This window comes from Sinocyclocheilus grahami, unplaced genomic scaffold, assembly GCF_001515645.1.
Source record: "Sinocyclocheilus grahami isolate Dianchi unplaced genomic scaffold, SAMN03320097.WGS_v1.1 scaffold857.1, whole genome shotgun sequence".
Classification (NCBI taxonomy): Eukaryota; Metazoa; Chordata; class Actinopteri; order Cypriniformes; family Cyprinidae; genus Sinocyclocheilus; species Sinocyclocheilus grahami.
In genome coordinates, this window is record NW_015506036.1 from 737,348 (window position 1) to 764,384 (window position 27,037).

The 27,037-nt window shown below is 41.0% G+C and overlaps 1 protein-coding gene across 4 annotated transcripts; it reads left to right on the forward strand.

The window, feature by feature from the left end:
- Positions 1-2,278: 2,278 nt before the first annotated feature.
- Positions 2,279-26,828, forward strand: LOC107563118 (dynamin-3-like). Of its 4 annotated transcripts, none has more exons than XM_016247900.1 (23): positions 2,279-2,545; positions 2,884-3,143; positions 6,907-6,980; positions 7,200-7,349; positions 7,715-7,918; positions 8,410-8,508; positions 9,555-9,715; positions 9,811-9,953; positions 12,051-12,186; positions 12,270-12,337; positions 12,468-12,606; positions 13,882-13,968; positions 14,048-14,118; positions 14,960-15,011; positions 15,296-15,304; positions 16,465-16,494; positions 18,869-18,982; positions 20,791-20,900; positions 21,297-21,408; positions 21,516-21,680; positions 23,145-23,380; positions 23,806-23,979; positions 24,917-26,828. In XM_016247900.1, the coding sequence occupies exons 2-23, from the start codon at positions 2,983-2,985 to the stop codon at positions 24,957-24,959; spliced, it is 2,538 nt and encodes an 845-aa protein (XP_016103386.1). In that variant the 5' UTR covers positions 2,279-2,545; positions 2,884-2,982; the 3' UTR covers positions 24,960-26,828. The 4 variants fall into 4 exon arrangements, with proteins under 4 accessions (XP_016103386.1, XP_016103387.1, XP_016103388.1 ...); XM_016247901.1 differs by having other exon boundaries at positions 2,947-3,143; XM_016247902.1 differs by lacking the exon at positions 16,465-16,494.
- The last annotated feature ends 209 nt before the right edge of the window (positions 26,829-27,037 follow it).

Sequence of the window (27,037 nt, forward strand, 5' to 3'; positions counted from 1 at the left end):
AGGAATTAACAGAGCAGCCATCAAGTCTTAGAGAGTGTTCTAGGTTATTACATGCAGAGGTTTTAGGTCCTATAATTAACACCTCTGTTTTTTCAGAATTTAACAGTAAGAAATTACTCGTCATCCCATTTTTTATGTCGACTATGCATTCTGTTAGTTTTTCAAATTGGTATGTTCCGCCGGGCCGCGAAGAAATATAGAGCTGAGTATCATCAGCATAACAGTGAAAGCTAACACTGTGTTTGCTGATGATATCTCCCAAGGGTAACATGTAACGCGTGAAGAGTAACGGCCCTAGTACTGAGCCTTGAGGTACTCCATACTGCACTTGTGATCGATATGATACCTCTTCATTCACTGCTACGAATTGATGGCGATCATATAAGTATGATTTGAACCATGCTAATGCACTTCCTCTAATGTCATCATAATTTTCTAGTCTATTCAAAAGAATGTTGTGGTCAATAGTGTCGAACGCAGCACTAAGATCCAGTAGCACTAATAGAGAGATATAACCACGATCAGATGATAAGAGCAGGTCATTTGTAACTCTAATGAGAGTAAACACAGCAAACCGATCACAGAACACCCTGAACTCAATAACAGCAGCTGGTCTCCATGTTACTGAAGCTGGATGTGTTGATGATTCTCACGGATGCATTCATGATGAGCATCTCACCCCAAATACTGCAGAAAATACATGGTTTGGACAGTTTACATTAAAACAACTGTGGAAACAAATCCACTAGAGCAGAATTCACACTCATTAGTTTTTGCAGTAGTTTTATTTTTAATTTAAAAAAAAGACCATCTGCAAAACTCATGCATCATTTACACTGAGGCTCTATTTTAGGGTCTAACATGCAGTTGTTCATTTAAAACAAACATAATCTTGTAACCTTATTCTAAAGACAGTCCTGCCTTTGATGTAAATATGCAAAGAGACACAGATTTCAGCAAACACTCGGAGCTGTTTCCGGAGCATCTGTATGACTCCTCAGCACTGCCTGATCTATAGGATCAATGTAGAAACTCGAGAGCATCGTCCCGTCTGCTGCTTTTGACACGGAAGTCTTTAGACTCAAAGAATCACACAAAAACACCACAAACACTTCTTATACTGTTTTAGATATACTTAATATTTAGTACACTTAAGTTAGTGTTATACTGTTAATTTGTGTTTTACTGATTCTCTCGTTTCATCATGAATTTGCTCTGTATTTATCAGACTGATGAAAGCTGCAGGACTCTTTGTAGGAATAAGAAAAGTACATCTAAAAAAATAGAGAATTAAGCACACTTTTTCTTTTTTATATTTAACAGATGGTACTCTTGTTCAAAGCACAAGTCAGATCATTTCTGCCACAGCACATGAGCAGGTCTGAAGATTACCTTTATTCAAACTTCAAAGCAAGATTATGCCTAAAAAATATATAGAGCAAAAAAACACAATATTGCAGCAAAAGGTTAGTCACCATCCATCAGACGTGCCCTGTATTGTGTGTGGCTTTGTTCTGTTTCCTTTGCTGCTGTGTTTGTTTCCTTGTATTTATTCATTCGTTGGTTGATGTCTTTGCATGTGTCTGTTGTGTGTGAGTGTGAGAGTGTGAGAGTGTGTGAGTGTGTGAGTGTGTGAGTGTGTCTGTGTCTGTGTCTGTGTCTGATTGTGATTAGATCCATTAATCTGTAGAGAGCGGATTCTGTCTGGTGGATCAACAGAGACATCTACTGGTCACGAGCAGAGAAGGCCTACAGATCAATCTCGGCCTCTCACATCCACTGGACATCATTTCAACATCATGTCAGCAGATGCAAATCTTCATTAATTAATGCTGTTTCGTTACAGTTTACTCGTCTTTGCGCGGTGCAATGGGATGTGAAGTCTGTTTTCTTAGACGAATGCTGGTTTACAGGTACAAGGACTGTAGAGTAATAAAGTAGTGAAAATCCCTTAATATATGACCAAATCGGATGTTGTTCTTCAAGTGGCTGCGTTGTTTTGTGGATTTCAGCTCTGAGCAGTGAACAGGAGGGTTTAGACTGGCGTGGATCGCTCATGAATATTCAGCACGTAACGGCACGTTCATCCTGTAGTCCTGACCGATTGACTGACAGGCAAGACGTTTGTTAGCAGCTGACCAATCAGCAGTTTCTCCTGGAGCGAAGGCTTGGCTTATGAATATTATTTAGATGTCGTGACCGAACTCTACAGTAGACCTACCACGCAACTGCAGCCTGACTCATTAATATTCATGAGCGAAGTGTATTCTGCACAGTGCGATTGGTGCAGCGCCTATTGGTGATCGCGTCCTGCGCCAATCGCTCGACAGCGTAGCATCGTAATTAGCGCGTCTGCGATGCAGGCATAGGTTGCAGGGCGATTAATTTGTCATCGCAGAGAAAGACTGTCGGATGAAATAGCGTGACATGCAGATGTGTCCGTTCCGATCCGCCGACAATAACACGACTCTCTCGCCGGGGATTTGCTGATCAGTAACTGGATTAGGTTTCGTGATTTAAGGCGCTCAGGTGCAGCGGGATAACGGTGAGTCTGCATGAATAATGTCAGTTTATATGGAGGCGATGATGGCGTATTACATGATTTACATCGCTCACAAATACATCTGCATGCTTATATCATCCATATGAACACAGCCCTTATTAATGCATCTACAGCCTTTTTATTATCCTCCGCATAAATGCATCCGCATCTCTCTTGTCATCCGTGTAAATACATTAGGCCTACGTCTCTTATGATGCACGTTTAAAAACACACACTCATAGTAGCATAATGACGATGGAATATGTAATACTGAGGAGCTGATGTTGTCAGACAGTGTTTGCGGATATAAAAACAGTTGCGCAATGTTTGTGTGTCTGTAGCTGATGCGCGTCTAGATGCGCCCTCCTCCTCCTCCTCCTCCTCCTCCTCCTCTCTATCTCTAGTCCACGCACTGCCGCATCTCCTCCATCACCTCCATCATGGGGAACCGGGGCATGGAGGATCTCATCCCGCTGGTCAACCGGCTGCAGGACGCCTTCAGCTCCATCGGCCAGAGCTGTAACCTGGACCTGCCGCAGATCGCCGTGGTGGGCGGCCAGAGCGCCGGGAAGAGCTCGGTGCTGGAGAACTTCGTGGGGAGGTGAGTGAAGGACACTGACGCTACATGCAGTGTAACAGTCTGCACACGATACAGTGTAACAGTGTGCAAATTATACAGTGTAACAGTGTGCACATTATACAGTGTAACAGTCTGCACACGATACAGTGTAACAGTGTGCACATTATACAGTGTAACAGTCTGCACACGATACAGTGTAACAATGCACACGATACAGTGTAACAGTGTGCGCACGATACAGTGTAACAGTGTGCCCATTATACAGTGTAACCGTCTGCACACGATACAGTGTAACAGTCTGCACATGATAGTGTAACAGTGTGCCCATTATACAGTGTAACAGTGCACACGATACAGTGTAACAGTGTGCACACGATACAGTGTAACAGTGTGCGCACGATACAGTGTAACAGTCTGCACACGGTAGTGTAACAGTGTGCCCATTATACAGTGTAACAGTGCACACGAAACAGTGTAACAGGGCACACAATACAGTGTAACAGGGTGTGCACGATACAGTGTAACAGTCTGCACACGATACAGTGTAACAGTGTGCACATTATACAGTGTAACAGTGTGCAAATTATACAGTGTAACAGTGTGCCCATTATACAGTGTAACAGTCCGCACACGATACAGTGTAACAGTGTGCACATTATACAGTGTAACAGTCTGCACACGATACAGTGTAACAGTGTGCACATTATACAGTGTAACAGTCTGCACACGATACAGTGTAACAGGGCACACAATACAGTGTAACAGGGTGTGCACGATACAGTGTAACAGTCTGCACACGGTAGTGTAACAGTGTGCCCATTATACAGTGTAACAGTGCACACGATACAGTGTAACAGTACACACGATACAGTGTAACAGTGCACATTATACAGTGTAACAGTTTGCACACGATACAGTGTAACAGTGCACATTATACAGTGTAACAGTACACACGATACAGTGTAACAGTGCACATTATACAGTGTAACAGTTTGCACACGATACAGTGTAACAGTGCACATTATACAGTGTAACAGTACACACGATACAGTGTAACAGTGCACATTATACAGTGTAACAGTGTGCATAACCACAGGCAGCAATGAGTTCTGATTTCTGAACTATTCATCAGAGAAAGAGAGCAGTAAATGATGCAACAAGAAAACAATAGAAACCATATAACTAATAGAATTTGTAATTTTATAATGGTTATAGTGGGAATTGTGTTGGCTTTAATGGAAACTGTTCTGGTTTTAATGGTTGGCAGCTGATGGTTTGTAATGGTATTTGTAGTGGAAACCATTAGAACTTCTGTGATGGCTAAATAATAGAAATTAAATAGTATTAAAAAAATAATATGGCACCCTTAAAGAGCTCAAGGATGTTTCAGAAATGCGAAACAAACAAAGCAGAGATGAGCTGGCGAAGCTTTGCATAACGAATATGCCTGTTATCAGTCTGGAGAGAATGAACGGATGAAATTTCAGGCAGAAGTTGAGGCGACTGAAGGATCCTCCACCCACGGATGACTGTCTTGGGTTTGGTTGGGGTGTGCATTCAATACAAATGAATTAATTCTGTTAAAAATGCATTGTACTCTCAGAAAAAAAGGTACAAAGCTGTCACTGGGGCAAATAAGATGCAAGTGTGTAGGTACTAATGTGTCTCTTTAAGGGATTTATAAAAAGAGTACTTACAAATTGTAGTCTGTTACTGCTTCCAAATTACATGACAGAAATTGTAGTCAGTAACGTAATCCATTACATTATGCATTTTAGGTAATATAATCAGACTACTTTTTAGATTAATTTTGACCTAACTCGTTTATCACATTGATTTAAATAGGACAATTTTTGTACCATATTGATATACCATTATAAAGGTTTCCTAAACTGGGGTTCATAAAGGAACTGCAGGGGGTTTGTGAGTTAAATGAAAAGCTAATAATTAAATCATAAAAATATAAACTTAAAATAAATCATTTTAAAATAACACAAATCAAAATAAAACACTTCCTAAAAATATTAAATATTTAATATTTACTTGTATCTCATCTGACCATTAACCAACGTCGGAGAACTGTGAACATGTAAATGTGTTACTTAATTATTAAAATATTTATTGTAAAATCTCAGAGGTACTTCAAGTAAATATATTAGCTGAAAGAGGTTCAGATGACAAGTTTGGGAATGCCTGCATTACATGTAAATAAGAAATAACATTGATTTATACATTTTAATGTGTTTGAAAGACAAAAGCCTTCCAAAGACACAGTAACACATAGTTAAAAAACCCACTGAGTGATAATTCAGATAAACATTAATGTGTTCATCAGGAGTTGATGCAGTGTTGAAACACTTCTTAAACCTGAAATGATGTAATCATGTAATCAATAAAAAAGTAACTGTAGTCTGATTAAGAGTATCTTAAAACATAATTGAATCTAATTACGAGTACTTAATTCTTGGAATCTGATTATGTGATCCAGATGACATGTAATCAGTTACCCAGCTCTGTTTATATGCACCCTTTAGGGGTAAAAAAGGTACCACCCCAGTGACAGATTTTGTATGTTTTTTTTTTTCTGAGGCCGTGGCAAGCTTGGAAAATGGTTCCTGGGATTTTAGACTGTTTGCTTTAGGCGACTGGGAGACTGAAGCTGATATTCAGGACAGATATTAAGTTCAGGAGTATATTCATTGGAAGACCAGTTAAGGGGCGTCACAATGCACTTTTTACTCTACTGACGTCCATTCATATGCATGCTAATGCAGGAGAACTTTTCTGAACTCTGACCTGCAAATTTGCATCATGTGAATACAGAATTGCATTACAGGACTGCAGTGTTGCAGTAAACTGCAGTAGATTGCATATATTTTTACACTTTGACTGTATTATTGAATTATGTTTTTATAAAACATGCAGAAGCGTGACTTCATATTACAACTGTTGTAGGGTCTGTAGAAGTTTTGCGTGTTCAGCATCTAGTGTGACAACGGCTTTAAAAGGATGTTACAGTAATCCAGGTGGCAGGTTATGAATGCATGAATAGTTGTTTTGCATCTTTAAAGTTATGGGAGGAATGAACACGAGGAGTTGAAAGAAAGAGAATATTACAACATGGTTTATGTGGGAAATAAAGAATGACGAGTCAAATATAATGCCTAACCAAATTACTTTCAATATCTGAGCAGAGATCTGAATGAGACGATATTAGAGATTTGGGCTGAACTAGCATGATTTCAGAGTTTAATTTCAGAAAATTAAAAGTATTTATAAAGTTAGGATTAGAAGCGGTCTGAGAAGTGAACCCTGAGGTACACCTGTGGAAACTGAGGCAGCATGTGATCGTGTTTAATACAGACAGACTAATGCAGTCACTGATGTCAGACGACAGCCAGGGGAGGGCCGAGACTATGATGAGCGAGGGGAATACAGTATATTTATATTGCATTTCACAATAAATATTGTCTGAGAGCAACTGAGAGAAAATATCTTCAGATCTTCAGTCTAGACTCAAAGTGCTGGAGACTCTTAAACCAGGAAGACTGTTCCACAGCCTCACATTACAGTGATAGAATGCATTATGTACATATTAATTCACATTATTGTAATGTAGTCTGATTAACTGGACTGGTGTTTCAGTGTAATAGAGTAATATAAATGTAAAGACGTCTGCAGAATGGCAGGGAAGCACACGGATCACATTACACAGAGAGCAATGGTGTTGTGTTGTTGTTTTGAGTCAGTGAGATGGACAGCAGTGGCTCTGTGTGTTTTCCAGGGATTTTCTGCCCCGTGGATCCGGAATCGTCACACGCAGACCACTTGTTCTGCAGCTCATCACCGCAAACACAGGTGAACTCGTGTCTCAGATCGCTTACTCAGTGCTTCAGGTTAAGTGTAATTAACATGCAGCCGGACAGGAAAAATCAATAGCTGATGTTCTGCTAATTACATTTTTTATTTAATTAATAAAGTTGATTATTAGTTTATTAACTCAGTACTTCAAATGTTCTATGATTTGCTTATGTCTCTCTGTCTGTCTAACATCTGCGTGTGGTCTTGAATCTGCAGAGTGGGCCGAGTTCCTGCACTGCAAAGGGAAGAAATTCACCGATTTCGATGAAGTCCGTCAAGAGATCGAGGCTGAGACCGACCGCGTCACCGGGGCCAATAAGGGCATTTCACCCATTCCCATCAACCTGAGGGTTTATTCCCCGAACGGTACTGGAAAACTGAGCTGCTCTGCCTGTAGACGGAGAAATCCTAGCAAAATCTCACTGCGTATGGTGTCGCATGTTAGACGGCTTCTGAAAAAGCCTTTCGGATGCAAGATTGTGAATGTGCACATAGTCCTGAACCACGTTTGTGAGAAGCATTTTTGGATTTAACAGCACACCAGTGTCACAAATTTCATGATGTACAATGCAGCATATATTTATTGGAAAGTCTACAGGGGTTATGAGGTCATGGCACGAATCAGAGGTTCTAGCATTATTAATTCAATCTTTATTCTGTTTTATTTGCCTTCATTGCTGGCCCGTCACACATCTCTCCATCTCTCCATCCGTCCTCTTGACTCTGTGCAGTGCTGAATCTGACCCTCATCGACCTGCCGGGCATCACTAAAGTGCCGGTGGGAGATCAGCCGGCTGACATCGAGCATCAGATCCGAGACATGATCATGCAGTTCATCTGCCGCGAGAGCTGCCTGATCCTGGCTGTCACTCCGGCTAACACTGACCTGGCCAACTCTGACGCGCTCAAACTGGCCAAAGACGTCGACCCTCAGGGTGAGTGACCTTCTGACCTTCCTGCTGACCCCCTGACCTTCCTGCTGACCTCCTGACCGGCTGACCTTCCTGCTGACCTCCTGACCTTCCTACTGACCTCCTGACCTTCCTGCTGACCCCCTGACCTTCCTGCTGACCTTCCTGCTGACCCCCTGACCTTCCTGCTGACCTTCCTGCTGACCCCCTGACCTTCCTGCTGACCTTCCTGCTGACCTCTTGACATTCCTGCTGACCAGAGCTGCTGTATCTTGCTCTAGTCCTGTTCTAAATCCTCTAAAAAATTACAAATGAATTTTTTATGACAATAAGGTGAAGGCTTGTTGTGTGTGTCTTGGAGCTGTGGTTTAGTGGTGAGACAGGAGGCAGGTTTGAGTATGGTCAGTGTCTCAGTCCACTCCTCACTCGTCCTGCTGATGATTTATCTGACCCGTAGCTGTTTTGTGTAAAGTGTAATCTCACTGTTGGTGAATCCTGAGTGCGCCTCATTACAGGCCAGAGGACCATCGGTGTGATCACCAAACTCGACCTGATGGATGAAGGTACAGACGCACGAGACGTTTTGGAGAACAAGCTCCTTCCTCTGCGCCGCGGTGAGAAACCCTCGCTCCTGACTCACCTCTGTCACATCACACTTTTTAGTTCTCATGTCAGAGATTTTTTGGTTTTATTTAGGGATGTCAAGTAATTACTTTTTAAATCTAGTCAATTACATTATGTACTGATTAATTAATCACAAATTAATCACACTTCGATTTTGGCTGAGAAATTACCAGCCAAAAGATCATGAAATTTCATTATTTTGATAAATGAGAAAAGCACTGAATAGACATTACAAAAGAACATCAGCTTTAGAAAATTTTTTTTAGATTCAACATTGCATAAAGAATGATAATAAATGGGTATTGTTTTTTAAATGAATTTGAAATTATTTAAAAAAGTGAACTGATACTCTGAATAGGAAACTAAATGAAGTCTTAATGAGCGAGTCATTGAATCATTCACTCAACCGATTCGTTCAAACTGCTGATTCATTCAGAAACAAAGCTGTTTGACTCAATCCATTCAGAACCACAGAATCACTGCTGTGTGTTTCTCAGAGACGCTCATCAGCTCTGCTGTGGCTTTGACTGGTTTTCATTTGAGATATTGAGCAAAAGCAGACAATACTGAAAATATTGTGTCTAAAATGAGAACTCAATATGAACTTCTTGTTTATTGAAATATTGTATAAAATCAGTATCACACTTGCAGTGGTGCATATATTGGGAAGAAGCAGCACTCTTGCTGGTGTGATATTGCTGAACTAGTTTGATTTTTGCCCTCATATCTTTAATTTTTAGCTCATATAACTGCATTCTAATAGACTCCTTCATTCAGTCGCCCTGCATCAGTGTAAGATGACAGACAGGTCTGGACGAGGCGCTGCGTTAAATGCCTTAATCATTATTTTTTTTCCATAATTAATCTCACCAAATGAATGCATTAAAATGGCAGCCTTAGTTTTAATATTCCAAAATACTGAAAGTAGGGCTGGGTGATATAGCTAAAAAATGTATCAACGATATATTGTTTCATATCGTTCGGTATCGATAATTATTGACACTAAAGCGCTGCAGTGATCCGCTGGCTCACACAGGGTACATCGGCGTGGTGAACCGCAGTCAGAAAGACATCGACGGGAAGAAGGACATCAAAGCGGCTCTGGCGGCAGAGAGGAAGTTCTTTCTGTCTCATCCGGCCTACAGACACCTAGCAGACAGCATGGGCACCCCACACCTGCAGAAGGTCCTCAATCAGGTACTGTGGTGCTGAAGAGCCGCACTGATTTGATGATCCTCATGACTTCTTACTGATTTAATGGAGCTGCTGCGGTTGCATTATTGTTTCCACAGCAACTGACCAACCACATCCGGGACACGCTGCCTGCCTTCCGCAGTAAACTGCAGTCGCAGCTGCTGTCTCTGGACCGAGAGGCGGAGGAGTACCGGCAGTACCGGCCCGACGACCCGTCACGCAAGACCAAAGCCCTGCTGCAGTCAGTGCATGCCAGTCTTTCAGCAAATTGTGTTCGCTTTCCTTTCCGGCTGACGACTCTATGAGCTCGCTGTAGTATTAGTAGTAGCATGTAGTATTAATGTAATAATGTAGTATTCATATGTCTGTTTGCTCAGTGTTGTGCTTGATGCCGTCGTGCACCAGTGATTCACACAGTAATTTAAGCTTTGAGCGATAATAGCGAGTCAAGACAGATGTAGTGTTGTATTTTTATAATTAGATTATAATGTATTAAGGTTGATTCAGTGATCTAAAACAGATAATTCTAGTGTTCATTTTGTTAACGAAAAGTATGACGAAAAATGTTTGTTGACGAGCTTTTTTCCCATGACTAAGATGAGACGATGATGAGAGGACATTAAGATCAATAAACGACAACTGTGACTATCAACATGCAATATCGTTGACGAAAAAAGACAAGACTAAAATGTATTTTAAAAATAAAAACTATACCAAAATTTATTTTTATTTTCATCCGGAAAAAAAGACAGAACATTATAGTGGTCTGCTGTACACGCGTCTCTACACGAGCGTTCATGTGTGCGGTCGCCAGACATCAAGAGCTCAAAGCCCAAATCAGAGCTTCTCTGTTAAAACATGTTCTGCTTATTGTTTGCAATCTGGCAACCATGTGCTGCTGAAGCGCGGACGATGATCTGCAAACACAGACCAACGAGAATCTCTGAGATGTTCAGCTTTAATGAAAGCATCCTTCAGTCACGAGATCTCGACTGCGTAGTTTGTGATTGTGTTTCTTACTCAACCGCTGCTGTTTTAATAGACAAACATTATTTCAATTTGGAAATTTTGGAATTATTATCAGGAATTTTACTGTTACATTTTTTTGTGTGTTTTTGCCAGTTTTCATAATGCGGTCAGAGAGAGTGCATATCTAAGTCTTTGATATTAATTTATATATTAAATAGCCTGTAATAAATCAGCACACTAGATGAGGTCAACTAAAGTCCATATTCTGTTGATTTGTGCTTATTGGTGAAAGTAAAATTCCTGAAATTAAAAAATTAATTTCTCAAATGACAACAATCATTACGATTATAATTTTAAGCAATAAAAACAAAAATGATCAGTTTAACTATTATACAGCATGACAAAAATGGTTTAATTGACTTGACTAAAACTTGACTAAACAAAAACAGGACAAGGTTGACTAAATATGATAATAACTAAAACGTACATTTGACACCAGGACTAAGACTAATTTAAAAGACTAAGACTAAATTAAAAATGACTGACAAGATTAACACTATATAATACAGGTCAAAAATAAGAGTTAAGATCACTGAATCAACCAAAGTACAAAATAAATGTCCATAATGCCCAGCACAATCTACAAGAGCGTCTCTAACGAGCCGGAGATAATCAGGTGTGATCGACTAACAGCACAGACGCTAAATGAGACCTGCTTTATTTGAGTGTTAAATAATGGCACAGATCCCAGTAAACTGACGAGTGCAGACCTCTGTAGATCAGATCATGATGGATTGAAATCCTCTCCTCACATTAATGCTGCGTCTGAAAGAAACAAATGCACATGCAATGATATCAGCCGCTAAAGTAACTGTGCCCATCACTAATGTTGCACTGGTCTCTAGTCAGTCCTGACAGTCTTTTAACAGCAGAAGAGGGTGAGGTAATCTGGTCCAGAGTCAGTCTCATCCAGGTTCAGATCGTCTCAGATCTCTCTGCATGTTCTGGATGGACACACAGCATGTAACGCAGCACATCTCTCTATCACTGAATCACACGACAGATGGCCTTTCTTTTCTTTATTGTGAAGCTCTGCGTTGCTCAAATTAACACTTGGGTTGAATTCAGCTGTTGTCAGCCGAGGGAAAACCTCTCATAATGGTAAATTCATCGCTTAAATTACATTCAAACAGAAACTAAGTTGGAGTCAGTCCAGCAGGAGTCTCTTCAGACAAATCACACACATGTACAGTGTATGTGAAGAAATTCATCAGAACAGCATGTTCACTTGATGATTAGTTCAGTCCTCGTTTCAGATAAACCGCAGCGCAGTGAGTAGAGCTGCAGATGTGTGTGTGTGCGTCTGCAGGATGGTGCAGCAGTTCTCGGTGGACTTCGAGAAGCGTATCGAAGGCTCTGGTGATCAGGTGGACACCGTGGAGCTGTCTGGAGGAGCCAAGATCAACCGCATCTTCCACGAGCGCTTCCCTTTCGAGCTGGTCAAGGCAAGTCAGCCGGACACTGATGGTGCATCTGCTCTCGCCTCTTCATCCTAACCGTCCTTGTTTCTGACCCGTCTGTGTGACAGATGGAGTGTGACGAGAAGGAGATGCGGCGGGAAATCAGCTACGCTATCAAGAACATCCATGGCATCAGGTGAGGGTCTGTTGACTGACCGCTCTGTCTCTGTCTTCACAAACCCTGTTGTGTTCCTGCCGGATCAGATCTGTGGGTTTTAGGGTCAGGTGTGTGTTAAGCACTGAAGATGACCGTGTTTCTTCTGCAGGACGGGTCTGTTCACTCCAGACATGGCCTTCGAGGCGATCGTGAAGAAGCAGGTGGTGAAGATCAAGGAGCCGTGTATTAAGTGTATTGATCTGGTGGTTCAGGAGCTGATCAACACGGTGCGTCAGTGCTCTGATAAGGTGCGTCGCTCTTTACACACAGAGTTCAGCACCAGTGCCTTGTTTCATAAAACAGATACATTATATAAATATTAAGGACACAACTTTATTTTTAGAACTCAACGTGAACTCATAACAGTTTTTTGTGATCTTGCATAATTCGCCATTTAAATAGGCCGATGTTAAAAGTTATTAAGCATAATAAGCCGCTAATAAAAACTGAATGATCAAATAGACACAAAATTATGTCAGATGCCCATCTTGGCGAGTATTCGCTTAAACACAGTCAATTATGACTTAAGTAAACTGAACCGTGAAAGAAAATCAGATGTGTGTCAGTGTATTGAATCTGTGCACTGGTTCTTAAAGTGACAGCAGCCTAATAAACCTGCTGCAGCTGTATATTAGCTTGAGTGGAATTACTGTCGTAAATATATCGCCGTCATAATTAGAGTGGATTTCTGCTCGCATGCAGATTTAATAAGGATCAGTATATTTAATTCATGCAGTGAAGACTGTGCAGTTTCATTACATATTTGACTCAGATTCTTAGTCTTTTGTACCTGAATACTAAATATACCTGAAAAACCTAATTTTAATTGTATCTTTGTCCTCTTGTTTGTAATTTAATTCTCTGTTCTTATTGTAGTAACAAAAAAAGAGTTAAAAAGCCTTTGTCAGAATTTGATAAGACACAAAAATAAACAAGACTCCTGCATTTAGCTTTTTTTCTGTCATGTATGACTGTTGTACATCTACAGAATATGGTAAATATGATATCCTAATTATAAAAATAACATTGCAAATCTTTTTCCAGTCCCCAAAAGCAGCCGAGAGAGGCTGATAAATGTCTCGTGTGTGTTTAATGCTGCAGGCTGTTTCTCAGAATGAGCCTCTCTTATTCTTCATTCTTTGTTGCTCAGTGGCTTTGAGTCGGCAGTGTTCTGCAGATTTTCACCTTAGTTTTAGCAGAAGAGCCACACGTGTAGTTCACCACATCAGGAATAGTTCACCCAAAGATGAGCATTAGCACCCATCTAGACCTCGACTCTCAGACCCAAATCCATTAGATGATTAAAACAGTATCCTGCTCTGAGTGGAGACTCCGCAGCAGCATCTTTACAGCAGTCTGTAAACTGAACATGCTCTATATTTCCAGTCTTTCACTGGAGGAGGGTTTGTCAAGCACTCGATCCGGAGCGTCACTGCAGTGTAGTTTAGTGCGTGTCATGCAGCCGCTGTCCTGAAACTGTGGGTTAGCTTTTTAATTCTGTGTTTAATTTTCTGCACGCTCAGCTGGATTCATTCCCTCATCTGCGGGAGGAGACGGAGCGGATCGTCACGACTCATATCCGTGACCGAGAGAGCCGAGCCAAAGAGCAGGTGCGACACACAGATATCTGTGCATGCAGGTGTATGAGGAGATTACGGCTCTGCAGCGTCTGTGTCTGTGTCTCTGCAGGTGCTGCTGCTCATCGACGTTCAGCTCGCGTACATCAACACCAACCACGAGGATTTCATCGGCTTCGCCAAGTATGTGCAGATCAAACAATTAACATTTTAAATAGAATTAATTACATGATATGGAGATTAATTAATTTAATTAATAATAGCACATCTATTTGGCTGAGAAATAGCTCCAAAATATCAGTTATTATTGTGTTAAAAGAGAAAAGCATTGAGTAGACATTACAAGAGAATAGATTCAGAAAGAAATATTTTTGGTCAACATTGAACCAAGAATGACAGTAAATGGGTATTAATGTTTTTTTTTATTGAATATTGAAATATGAAAATAATTTAAATGAATTTGATATACTCTCAATATGAAACTAAAAGCACCAGTAGGTGGCGGCGAGTTGAATAATTGAATCATTCATTCAACCGATTCAATCAAATGGCTGATTCATTCAGAAACAAAGGAAGTGACACTCTTTGTATGAGTCACTGAATCATTGATTCACTTGATTCATTCAAAAACATGGGTTCGTTCAGTAGCGAATCACTGCTGTGTGTTAATTAGAGACACTCATCAGTTCTGCTGTGGCTTTGACTGGAACTATTTTCATTTGTGAAACTGAGCAAAAACAGACAATATTGTGTCTAAAACAAAATATTAACTTGTTTATTGAACTGTTGTATAAATCAATATACAGCACTTTAACTGGTGTGATATTGCTAAACTGTATCATATGATATAAGAGGGTAATTTTTTGTGCTTATATTTAGAATTTTAGAATTATTTATCTCTCTCTCTCTCGCTCTCTCTCTCTCTCACACACACACACACACACACACACACACACACACTCTCTCTCTCTCTCTCTCTCTCACACACACACACACACACACACACACCCTCTCTGTCTCTCAGTGCTCAGCAGCGCAGCAGTCAGGCGAATAAGAAGAGCTCTGCAGGGAATCAGGTCAGTGTGTTGGTGTTTGTGAAGGCCGTCTATGTTTATGGCACTCCAGACATCAATGCTATTTCTTTGTTTTTGGTCATTTTACATGGCTTTGACTTTCTTTCTGCTCTGCTTTTACTGCCCTCACTTTATTACTCAGTAGCTCTTGTGTTTGTCAGTATGTCCATGTGTTATGGACATGTTGAGTTGTGTTTCTGTTCTCACACACGTGTGTCATGTTCTCTTCACGATCCTCCCGTGTGCGCGAGCGGCTCCTGCATGATGTGCTGTTGTGTTTGGCTCAGGAGCTCCAGGTAAGAGCCTCTCATATCCGTGTCTCTCTCCATCATTCCTGTCTCAACACACACTGATGACAGATAGAAACTCCTCTGTTCATGCATCCTAACAACAGAACCTGTCAAACATTCAGGAACTTATGTTTATACTTTGTTTTGTGTTTATGTTTATACTTTATATATTTTATGTTTATGTTTATACTTATGTATATACTTCATGTTTCCTCATTGCTTTACGTAACATGTGACATGTCACCTTTGCGTTATTTTTCTCATTTCCATGGCTCTTTCTCTAGCAGAACACTGGACTGGTCGTGTTTTTAACTGTGGACAAGCATAGTTTTGTGTAAACCTCTTCATTCGTGAGAATAGTTCTGTTTTATTGTATTGATGCCACACACAGCATAGCCTACGGCATTTGGGCTCTTGTAGACACAAAAATGAAATTTTTGAATTTCATTGCATTAGACACAAAATATCAACCCAGTGTGTCATCTGTAATCAGTTAATCAGTTGGTCTTTAGTTGGTTTTCTGAAGTTCTGTGTAAGAAAGTAGAAACCTGACAGAGGTCTTGAAATGAAACATTTGAGCAATCTGTCTTGAGGTGAGGAAACATGAGCCGAATAATTGACTACGGACTGCTGAATTATTGACAAATAATGCCAAACTGAAGTGTAACTGGCACACGCTTCAGATCATGGCAACATTAACACCGAATTACTGAAAAATACTGCACACCCAAAGTGGAAATGTTGCAGTGCAGCAGTTAGGGGCTGTTCACAGATCGTGTCTATACCTGGAAACACAAACATAGGACAGACGTTTAGTTTGGGAGCGTGTTTGCTGTGAGAAATGAAATCCTGCAGCAGAAAGTTTGAGGAGACTTGACCTTATTTTATTGTCTTCAGAAGCTCATCTGACAGAGTTCAGCCTCAGTTTGCTGTGTTTGTGGCTCAGGTCTGCATGTTTAATTATTCATTAAACATTCGTATTGAAACACAAGCAGTCGTTACTTTCACTTTTTATACTTTATACTCAGCGTAGTGTGGTGAAGTTAGTGTCGTGGTGCACTGATGAGAGAAGAGCGTTTGGAGGATCCAGTGATCCATGAGTGATGATTGGCTTTAATTAAGGGGATCTTGAGCATAAAATTGTGTGTGTTTGTGTGTTTCTTCAGGCCTCGTCTCCTCCAGCCTCTGGAATAATTGTAAGACGTCAGGTTGATGTGTGTAACTAAATGCACTGAGGTGATGGAGCAGTAGATGTAGTTCAGTTCACTGCATGAACCAGAGGATAGTTTCTTCAGATCTGTGTGACTTTAAAGGGATAGTTCAGCCAAAAAGTAAATTAACCCATGATTTACTCACCCTCAAGCCATCCTAGCTGTATATGACTTTCTTCTTTCAGACGAATAAAATCTGAGTTATATTAAAAAACGTCCTGGCTCTTCCGAGCTTCATAATGGCAGTGAATGGGTGTTATTTTTCAACAGTCCAAAAGAAGTCCAATAAAGCACATCCATCCGTAATAAAAAGTGCCTCACACGGCTTCGGAGGTGAATAAAGGCCTCCTGTAGCGAATCGGTGTGTTCTTGTAAGAAACATATCCATATTTAAAACTTTATAATCACTTTTCTCTAGCTTCCGCTAACTGTCGCTCCGGCAGATGACGTAGAGTAAGCTCCGGTGAGAAGTGACGAATGCGGAAGCGCAGCGGAGAGAGCAAAACAGAACCCCGGTTACGAATTAGAAGCACAAAACGAGGATTTGTAAAGAGAAATGTGGAAGGATTTCGATATAAGCCAAGAAGAGACTGGTTTTCCTTTGCTAAAGTAACTTTGCTTTTTTTGCTCCTGTAAACAAATGTCGGTTCTCGTGAGACCAGCATATTCTCATCGGCGCTTACGCTATCCCTACGTCATCCGTACAACAATCAGCGGAAGCTAGAGATTACGGTTTGTAAAGCTTTAAATATGGATATTTTTCTTACACAAACACATCGCTTCGCTACAGGAGGCCTTTATTCACCCCCCGGAGCCGTGTGAGGCACTTTTTATGATGGATGGATGCGCTTTATTGGGCTTCAAAATCTCAACACCCATTCACTGCCATTATAAAGCTTGGAAGAGCCAGGACATTTTTTAACTCCGATTGGATTCGTCTGAAAGAAGAAAGTCATATACACCTAGGATGACTTGAGGGTGAGTAAATCATGAGGTAATGTTCATTTTTGTGTGAACTGTCCCTTTAAGTCTTTCTCACACTGGATTCAGAAAGGATTCAAACTTTTTATTTTTGCACATTTTGTTTTCTTGCAGCCTTATTCTCAAATATTCTCATTTTTTCCGCATCTACACTCCATACCACACGATGAAGCAAAATGTGTTAAAAGATCACAGTGTCATAAGTATTCAGGCCCTGTGCTATAAGACGTGAGGTTTAGTTCAGGTGAATCCATTTCTCTGGCTCATCTTTGAGGTTTTTCTACTCTTTGATTGGAGTAAATCTGTGGCTAATTTGATTGATTGGACATGATTTGGAAAGACACAATGTCTATATGAGGACTGACAGCTGAAAAAATCAAGCTTTGAGGTCAAAGGAAGACAGGATTGAGTTAAAGCACAGATCTGGAGAAAACTACAAAAGATCCCAAGAGCCCATAGCATCTGTAAATCATAATGGAAGGGGTTTGGAACAAGCAGAACTCTCCTAGAGCTGATCACCCGGCCAAACTGAGCAGTCGAGGCAGAAACAGAGGTGACCATCAGCCTGAAAACATCCATCAGTCCCTACAGAGCACGCTTGTTTGCTAGCGAACACGAGCACTGCACTGATTCTGTGTGTAATGATTATAGCTTCAGAGGGACGCATGATCACGCACGCTGGAGACACCTGCTGCTAATAACTACCTAATTAATGAATGTCTTGCAACAATAAATAAACTACATTCAGTAATGATAATGATAAAACAGACAGCTGTAATCCTGGATGCTGATTGGCTGATACTGCATAGAGTAACAGCTTTGAGCTTTTCATCCAATCACAGTGCAGCTCCGTCATTATTAATGTTGCATATGAATGATCTGTCAGGACTAGAAGATTTTAATGAACATTTTATCATTAATGTTTGAATGTATTATGCAGCAGTTAGTGGATTGGTCGACCTGAGGTCGTCTAACAGGTGCACTGATTGTCACTCGTCTGTGTGTTAGTGGAGGGGTTTTACACTGACTGCAGTTAGTGACTGTTTGAGTCATTAAATCATTCATTCAGTGGGAATGAACCGTCACTGTCTCACATCGGCTCCTGTGCCCTATATAGTGCACTGTGTTCACGCTGTACAGCTAGAGAACTGAAATGTTTTCTTGTTATTTGCCAGACGACTTGTTTAAATAGCATGCTGATTTCAGATGTTAGTCCTGCAGTGGATTGTGTGAAGCACTGTGTAAACATCACGAGTCTGCTCTCCGTAACCGTTACGTGTCTCACACTGATTCCTCACGTCATTCATCCACACTCTGCACTGATCACTGCTGTGCCGAGCGTGTGTTTGTGTTTGACGCGTCTCTCTTCCTCCGTCAGGTAATCCGTAAGGGCTGGCTGACCATCAATAACATCAGCATCATGAAGGGAGGAGCGAAGGAGTACTGGTTCGTGCTGACCGCCGAGAGCCTGTCCTGGTTCAAAGATGACGAGGTGAGCTCCTCTGGCATTATGGGATGCTTTTATGCGTCAGGAGTCGATCTGATGCTGAAATGCATGTCCGTATGAAGAATGAGAGGGATTGATGACTTTATTTAATGATGTTAATAACCCTTCACATGCTCCGCAGCAGCTGTCAGAATCATTGGCTCTTTAGCTGGCAAACTCAGCGATTCAGCCTGAAACCATCAACACAGGAAAACCAAAATCCTCATGTCACCCCATGACTGAAGACACAACAGACCTGTGCGGTTAATATTAAAAAACACAGACTGATATCAGTCACCAGCAGCATGAGCCGTGCAGGAATGAGGAAGAAAGTGTGTCTGAAATGATTCAGTGGTTCACGAGTTCAGATGTCTTGGTCATTCTTTTAATGTCATGACAGATTCCTCTAAACCAATGCAAGCAAACCAACTTAACTCTCACTATCAGATATCGTCTCACTAACAAACGTCCTTGTGTTCTGCTTTTATTATTGTGACTTCAATACTGAAGTTTGCTGCATTTCTTTAATTAGGCTGTTAGAGTTGTTTCGTGGCTTTGGTCACTGAAGTCTGCAAACAGTCGATTTGTTCAGGACGTTTAGCACTGTGAACATCAATAGTTGGATGAAAACTGGATGAAATGTTTGTTGAGCTCTAAACCGCAGCATTGCAGAGCTCGTATGAACATTGGTGTGCGGCGAAGCTAAAAGCTCAGTGCCGGCTGCATTTTTTGAGCATTTCAGATGAAATGTCCTCGTCCAGTGTTTGGTGTTTGTGTGTGGTCGTCCTCTTCACTAGCACTGAAGCCAAAGCAGCTTAAATCAAAGACAAGGAGAAAAGCCTGAAAAATCCCAAGCGTCACATGCTCTCACCACGTCTAAGCAGTGTGCAGACTAGTGTACACTAGTGTGAGCATGAACGGATCGACTGAACACAGACTCTGTGTCCCGTGCCGGATCCTGACGTTCTTCACAGCTCTCGAGGAGCGTAACCCCGATCCGTCCGATGATCGCCGCTGTGCATTCATCTGGCCTGGGCTGTTCTCCAGAGGTCTGCTGCTGAAGCTGGTCTGGTGTGTCTCTCTCACAGCTCTTAAGTGCTTCCAGATGTTCAGATCGAGTGCCAGCCTGCTCTCGAATCTCTCTCTCAGACCGAAAACAGCTCCTCGGCAGTGTGGGGAACATATTTATGAAACGTAGAAACCCAGAGGAGAAGCTGCAGCTCGCTTTAGTTCACTAGTGTTTCACTTTCATTTGAAAATAGAGAAAACATTTCCCTGCAAAAATGTCATTACTGTACTGTGAACATATTACATATTTACACACATAAGAAAAGATTCATATTTACATTTTTTTGTTGTAAATTTTAATTTCTATATTGTTTAGGTTTTTATGAAATAATGTTATTCATACAGTCATTGTGTTCAGACAAGATGATTAGAGTAATGTAAATGGGTGTAATTTCCTTTATAAACAGGTAATTTCATATTTTCTTGAAGTGTTTGTTGTGAGATTGACCCATTAACAGTCTAACGCTTCTCTGCATGATAGTTTTGGTTTAAACTTGTGTTCTCCTCATCAGTTTCCTAACATTTCTCATGACTTCCACATGCACTCGTCTCTCTTCACCATCATTTCTTTATCTTTACATGTTTATCCAACTCTCCTTTTTCCATTTCTCTCTCAGATTAGCATTGTATATATGGTCTGTTTTCACTGCTTTTCTCTCATTCCCTGAAGATGCTGCATTAGGAGTCTGTTTATCATGAAAAGAACGTGATGACATGTTGATGCATGGTTTGTCTGGATCCCACAGGAGAAAGAGAAGAAGTACATGCTGCCCCTGGACAATCTGAAGGTCAGAGATGTGGAGAAAAGCTTCATGTCCAGCAAGCACATGTTTGCCATCTTCAACACGGAGCAGCGGTAAATAAATCACTTCTCACTTTCTTTTTGTTTTCAATAGAATTGTCAGAGCTGTTTTAAATGATCTGGTTCATGTCATCAGTTCTCAAAGACCACACCATCAGGAACAGAGAGAAACTCTTAAGACCCGTTCACCGCTTAAAGTTTAAAATTTTAATAATCATTCCAGTTCTGTGAGGATAGAAATGTCCACATCACAACTCTGACAACGCAGAGGAACAATGTCGTGGAATCACTTTCTTGGTTATTAGCGGTATGAGGTTAGTCTTCATTTCCGCTCATAGTTGAGAAAGCACACAGACTCTCAGAGTTTCAGAGAGGATTCCTGCAGGTTCTTCACACACAGGTGAGAGCGATCAATGCTTTTCATCTGAGTGACGGCTGGCTTTCTCTCAGGAACGTGTTCAAGGACAACCGTTTCTTGGAGCTGGCGTGTGACACTCTGGAGGAGGTGGAGAGCTGGAGAGCATCGCTGCTGCGCGCCGGCGTTTATCCCGAGAGGGCCGCGGTCAGTGACACGTCGTTCACATACCACTAACAAGAGATTCCCCTCAAAGTGAAGCATGAACCATCTTCCTTCTCACCTCACGTTTCTGATTGTGTCCCTGGACTCAGGTGGAGAGTGAGAGTTCTGGTCCGTCGGAGAACTTCTCCATGGATCCTCAGCTGGAGAGGAAGGTGGAGACCATCAGGAACCTGGTGGACTCCTACATGGCCATTGTCAACAAATGCATCCGCGACCTCATGCCCAAGAGCATCATGCATCTGATGATCAATAACGTAAGGATGCTGTGTGACTGTGAGGACAGATGAGGATTTGATTGTTTGAACACTATTATATCTGAGATGCTCATCAGAAGAATCAGAGCATTACTGTTCACTACAGTACTGCACCTTGTACAGTGTTATATACGAGTCGTGAAATTCGATTCGGACTACAAGACTATAACTAAAAAGCATTTGCAAAAATGTAGATGTGTACCCATGTAGATGTGGTTTATATCAGGATAAATATGTAAACATCAAAACATTTTGCTGTTCAGACTACAAATAACGAAATATATTTGAGTCAGATACGCAAAATAAAAAAATAGCTGTCAGTCAATTAAAAGAATTAACTAATTAATCAAAAAAAAAAATCTGAAACTAATCACGATTAATTCCACCTAACATTAAAGTTTTTAAATATACTTTTATATTGCAATAATTTCACATTCAATCTTCAACTTAATGTAGAAACCACATAAAGACATTATATTTTATATTTGTTCAATGGCATCTTTTTTAATGACTGAAGGCGAGTGTCACTGATACCAATACTACTGATGTCTCTAGCAAATAGTGTTTTTTCCTAATATTTAACCATTGACTAGCCATTCAACATTACAGTATAATTGAGAGCTGCCCGTTTTAACATTTATTAGACTTTAAAAAATAACTTCTAATTTAAATGAGCTTAAAACAATCTTCACATAAACCCATTATAATAAATGTCATATTTACCTGTGCCCTTCAGCAAGTAGGAAATATACAGAAATTGAATAACGTTATCAAACACTAAAAAAAGTATTTGTGTGTGATATTGAAGAGCATGTGCTACGATCACAGTATAACGGCTGACTCGCGTCTGAAAGTCTCCCATTTCATGTGCTTGTAAAGACTGTGCTGTGTTAATTGCGTTAAATATTTTAACGCGTTAAACTGAAAAAATTAATCACATGCATTAACGCGCTAATTTTGACAGCACTAATATATACTTACAGTACAGTGGCCCCAAAAAGTGTTTGGACATTAGTCACACTTAAACATGTCTGAACTTCATTGCATTAGATATAAAAGGTAAAAGCAGACGGAATCTGCGCTCGAATGATGCTGGAGCTGGTCTCAAACCTAACTTGACTTCTGTGACGCACTCATTTCTCAGCAGCTGCTCTCGTGGTCAGTTCTGCTCTGGTGTACTTCAGAGCATTAACTATCAACAAACATAACGTTTGGCAAAAACTGTGTCCAGTTCACTATTTTATATTCATGAAACCTAACCAACTTTACTTGTAAATGTTTAAAAAGGCGTGTTTGTGTCGTGAAAATAAACACCATGCATGCTGTTGAATCCTGTAAAGACATGCTTACATCTTTAGTTGTGGCTCAAGTGTCCAGATATTTTTGAGGCCACAGCAGAGGAAAGACACGAGTGAGCGTGTTGTCATGATAATCAGACTAATGAACATCAGTCGTCTTCCGCAGGTGAAGGAGTTCATTAACGCAGAGCTCCTGGCGCAGCTGTACTCGGCTGGAGATCAGAACGCTCTGATGGACGAGTCTCAGGAGCAGGTGCAGCGGCGCGAGGAGGTTCTGCGCACACACCACGCTCTGAAAGAAGCTCTGGCCATCATCGGAGACATCTCCACCACCACCATCTCCACACCGCTGCCTCCGCCGGTGGATAACTCCTGGCTGAGCGCCGGCGCCGGCTCCCGCAGGTAACACCTCTTCTCTGTCTGATCTGAGTAAAGCACAGGAGGATCCAGAGCAGTGCAGTGTTTGATGGATGTCCACTTCAGACTGAACCGGACTACTAGAAACGGTTAGGGTTAGGGTGAACCCTAAACGGCTGATTATGACTATCAGGCCTTTCCCAGGTGGTCAGTCAGTTCAGGGTGGATCTGGCTTGGTTCATTGGTTGCTTCATCCTTGAAAGCCTCGATGGGAGCTTGTGAGAAGTGAGGAGGTCGACCAACAAACACCATAATCGCTTGCGTTCTTCAGGTGTGGAACGAAGCCAGATTGTTCTGTGACAGAAAGCCAGTGGAAGCCGTTCTGTCTGGAGTTCTGTGTAGTTTGCTGCTGCTGTAGGGTTGAGTTCCTCCTCTCTCTTTGCTGTGAGTGTCTCTGTTGGTTTCTGCAGGTCTCCTCCTCCGAGCCCCACGGCTCCGCGCCGGATGTCTGCGGGACAGAGACCCGCTGGGAGAGGTGCTCCTGCGCCTCCGTCTCGCCCCGGACCCTTGGGGCCCTTGAATAACAGCGCTGACAGCCCACAGGTTCCCAGCCGGCCCAACCGAGCGCCTCCCAGCATTCCCAGGTGAGACCAGCCCTTTCATCTGTGCCTTTCTCTCACTCCTCTCATCTCTTTACTTACTACATGCATTTCTAGTCATATTAAAATATTCCTCGCAGGTACACAAACACATGCTCGAATGCTTGGCCAATGCATTGCAAGTGTATAGTTTATTTACATGTTCTTGATATAGTAATTTAAATAACTGGGTAATAACCAGGTTCTAACCATGAACCTACCCCTAAACCTAACCTTAACCCACGTAGTTACCTTATATTACATTACTTTCTTTGGCAAGTACACATAAGTGCACATTCTGTACAATATAGTCCCAACTGTGGCGTAAACAAAGCTTGATAGTAAAAGGAAGTTTCTTGCAAATGTCATTAAATCAGATGTGTTATTATTCAGGTAGCTAGATATAAACTTAACCCTAACTCTAACAATCTTGCTCAGTATTGGTTGAGCTGATGGAGAAGAAGAGATTTTACACTAATGCTCACTATAGCAAACCTGGAGGCAATGCTGAGAGTGCAGTACATACTTGCCTTATGAATTGTGTTTTGACAAATGTAACGTTGCATGAAACCAGGCTTGTGTAGCTACGTTTACTCCAGCGTTCACACTCGTCTCTCATCCGTTTTCATACCTTTGTTAGACGCGCTACAATCATGCACTACACTAGTAGCACCAGTTTTCATGAGAACACTAAAGTGCAATTCCAGTACTAGAGCAACATTCATGTGACCACATACTGTATGTATATATATATATATATATATATATATATATATATATTAACACATCAGCAAATAACGTGTCTTATAATGCTACACTGCTTACAGATACTAATTCTGTCTTTTTGTCTCTCGCCCCACCATCCATTGCCTTCCTCAACGCTTCTGCTCTCATGCACCACTTTCTTCTTCTTCTTCTTTTTCTTCTTCTTCTTCTAACACAGCCGTCGTCCTCCACCTTCCCCGACCAGACAGGTTCCCCCTTAAGAGGCTGTTTTTCCAGAGCGTTCTCATGTGTGTCCCGTACCAAAGCTCTGAATCCCTGCATGTCCCAGTGATGCTTCCCTTCTCGTGTGCTGGTGTCTTTGATAGCAGTGCTGGTTGTGTGTTGTTTGTCAGTGCCTGTGGTTCAGTCTGGTTCAGACGTGGCGTCTCATCCATGCGATCCTCTTCTAGTCTTCACCCAAACCTCTCTGTTCTGTGGTGAATCGTTCGTGGCAGTGCTGTGCTTCCCATTCCTTAAAGCGTGCAGCACTGCATTGATGTTTCTAGCAATGCATGTTTGTTTATTTTAGGCTGTTGATAAGTGTGTCCACATACTTCTGTCACATTATACCATAGTATGTGAGCGATATATCTTAGTGTAAGCTGGGAAGTGTGTGTGTGTTTGTGGCTAAATTAAAAGATAAACGTGTAAAATAGTTTAAGGTTATGTGATATTTGGGTTTTGACATTTAAATTATTAATTTTTTTATTTCTTAATGTTGTTTGTCATTAAAAATGCTCAGAGAACTTTATTTCTCTTAGTTGTGAACGTCCGTTTTGCCTGTTTTGTTGTTACATCTGTAGTCGTCATTGTCTGCAAACACTTATATGAGCACCAAAATATGAAATATATTCATCTTCTTGAATAGCGCCACCTGCTTGCCATACTAGCTGTTGACAGTTAATCCAAAGTCCCTGGAACTACAGTATACACCTGTTCTGCTGTGTAGAAAATCAGCTCTATGTACTGTATGTGTTTCAGATAAATACAACACAATTATCCAGAACATCATCCCATTACTTTGCAATAAATCTGACAGTAGTTTTGTGTCGTTTCTATCGGTCTGTTCATTGGATTAGTGATATTTAAGCATTGATGATGTTCATTTACTGTACTCATGTTAAGTAATTACAAGACAAACTCTTCATTTGAAAATAATATTATAGCATTCCTAAAAAGGACTAAATAAGGAATGTAAGAAGTATGCAGGGACTCTTGGGAAACACTGATGTATTTTTACGTTCATTATTATAAACATGAATATATGGATGTTTGTGAATCAGAGGCGTGTTCAGATGGATGTAATGGTGTGTCATGCAGTATTTAACTTAATAGTCTGATGACATTTAAACTGCCCTGAGAAGGGATGAAACTAGCTGCCGTTTACTCCCATAAACACACGGGAGCTAGAGAGCAGGGACAGAGACTGAATGAAGCAGGATTTCTCATGAGCGCAGCATCCGAATCAATGAGTGCTGAACTCAAGACTGCAAGGGAAGCTGAACATGTTATACTGAGAGTTACATGCTAAAAACAACTCAGATCAGCGTAGAAACCTGCAGCTAGAGCATCATGACGGTGAAGCACTCACTTTATCTTCAGAAACATCTCTCTCTGACTTCTGTTCATCAGACGGGTGTTTGTGTTCTTACTGTTAGTCACTCAGACTATAGCTATGCACAAATGAAGTATTTTAGGAACTTTTCCTTTGTCAGTGAGCTGATGAGACTAGCGCTTGTTTAAGAGCAGATCTGAGGTTTAAACAGCAGTTACACATTCAAATAATATATTCATATGATGGTATTGAAAATGAATGCTGGAAAATGTGCTTTAGCTGTTTATTTACTCTTCAGAAATGTGTTCTCAGAAACTCTTCCAACAGAAAGTAGAATAGTTTTAAGTGTGGTGAAAAACAGCGGTGGGAAGAGTTAGGAAATAACAGGAGCGTCTCACTCTTTCTGTGTTTCATTATGGCTTGATGTACTGTACCTCTATATGTATGAAATAAAATCGATTATGGAAAATAAAATAAAATGAGAATTTGCAGTGTCTAATTCCTGTTTGCTTCATGTGGACGGTGATATAAACTTTCTTTTAAAAGCCCAGTTTTCTGTTTCATGTTTTTCACAAAGAAGCTGTTCTGCTAATTTCAGTCGCTCATAACATTTTGATTTGAGAATAGACTGATCTGAAATAACTCCTGACACGTGTCTGTTCTTCAGAGGTTCATCTACAAAATGAACATTTTTCTAAGTGATGACCTGCGTGCTGAATGAAGTAGAGAGCACTCTAGGTATGT

What these genes read in the sequence shown, in the direction of transcription:
- LOC107563118 (XM_016247900.1), top strand. Translation starts at nt 2,983, where the DNA reads ATGGGGAACCGGGGCATGGAGGATCTCATCCCGCTGGTCAACCGGCTG. An exon ending in TCCCTTTCGAGCTGGTCAAG is followed by an intron (nt 12,187 to 12,269) that starts GCAAGTCAGCCG and finishes TCTGTGTGACAG; the next exon opens with ATGGAGTGTGACGAGAAGGA. An exon ending in CCTGGTTCAAAGATGACGAG is followed by an intron (nt 18,983 to 20,790) that starts GTGAGCTCCTCT and finishes TGGATCCCACAG; the next exon opens with GAGAAAGAGAAGAAGTACAT.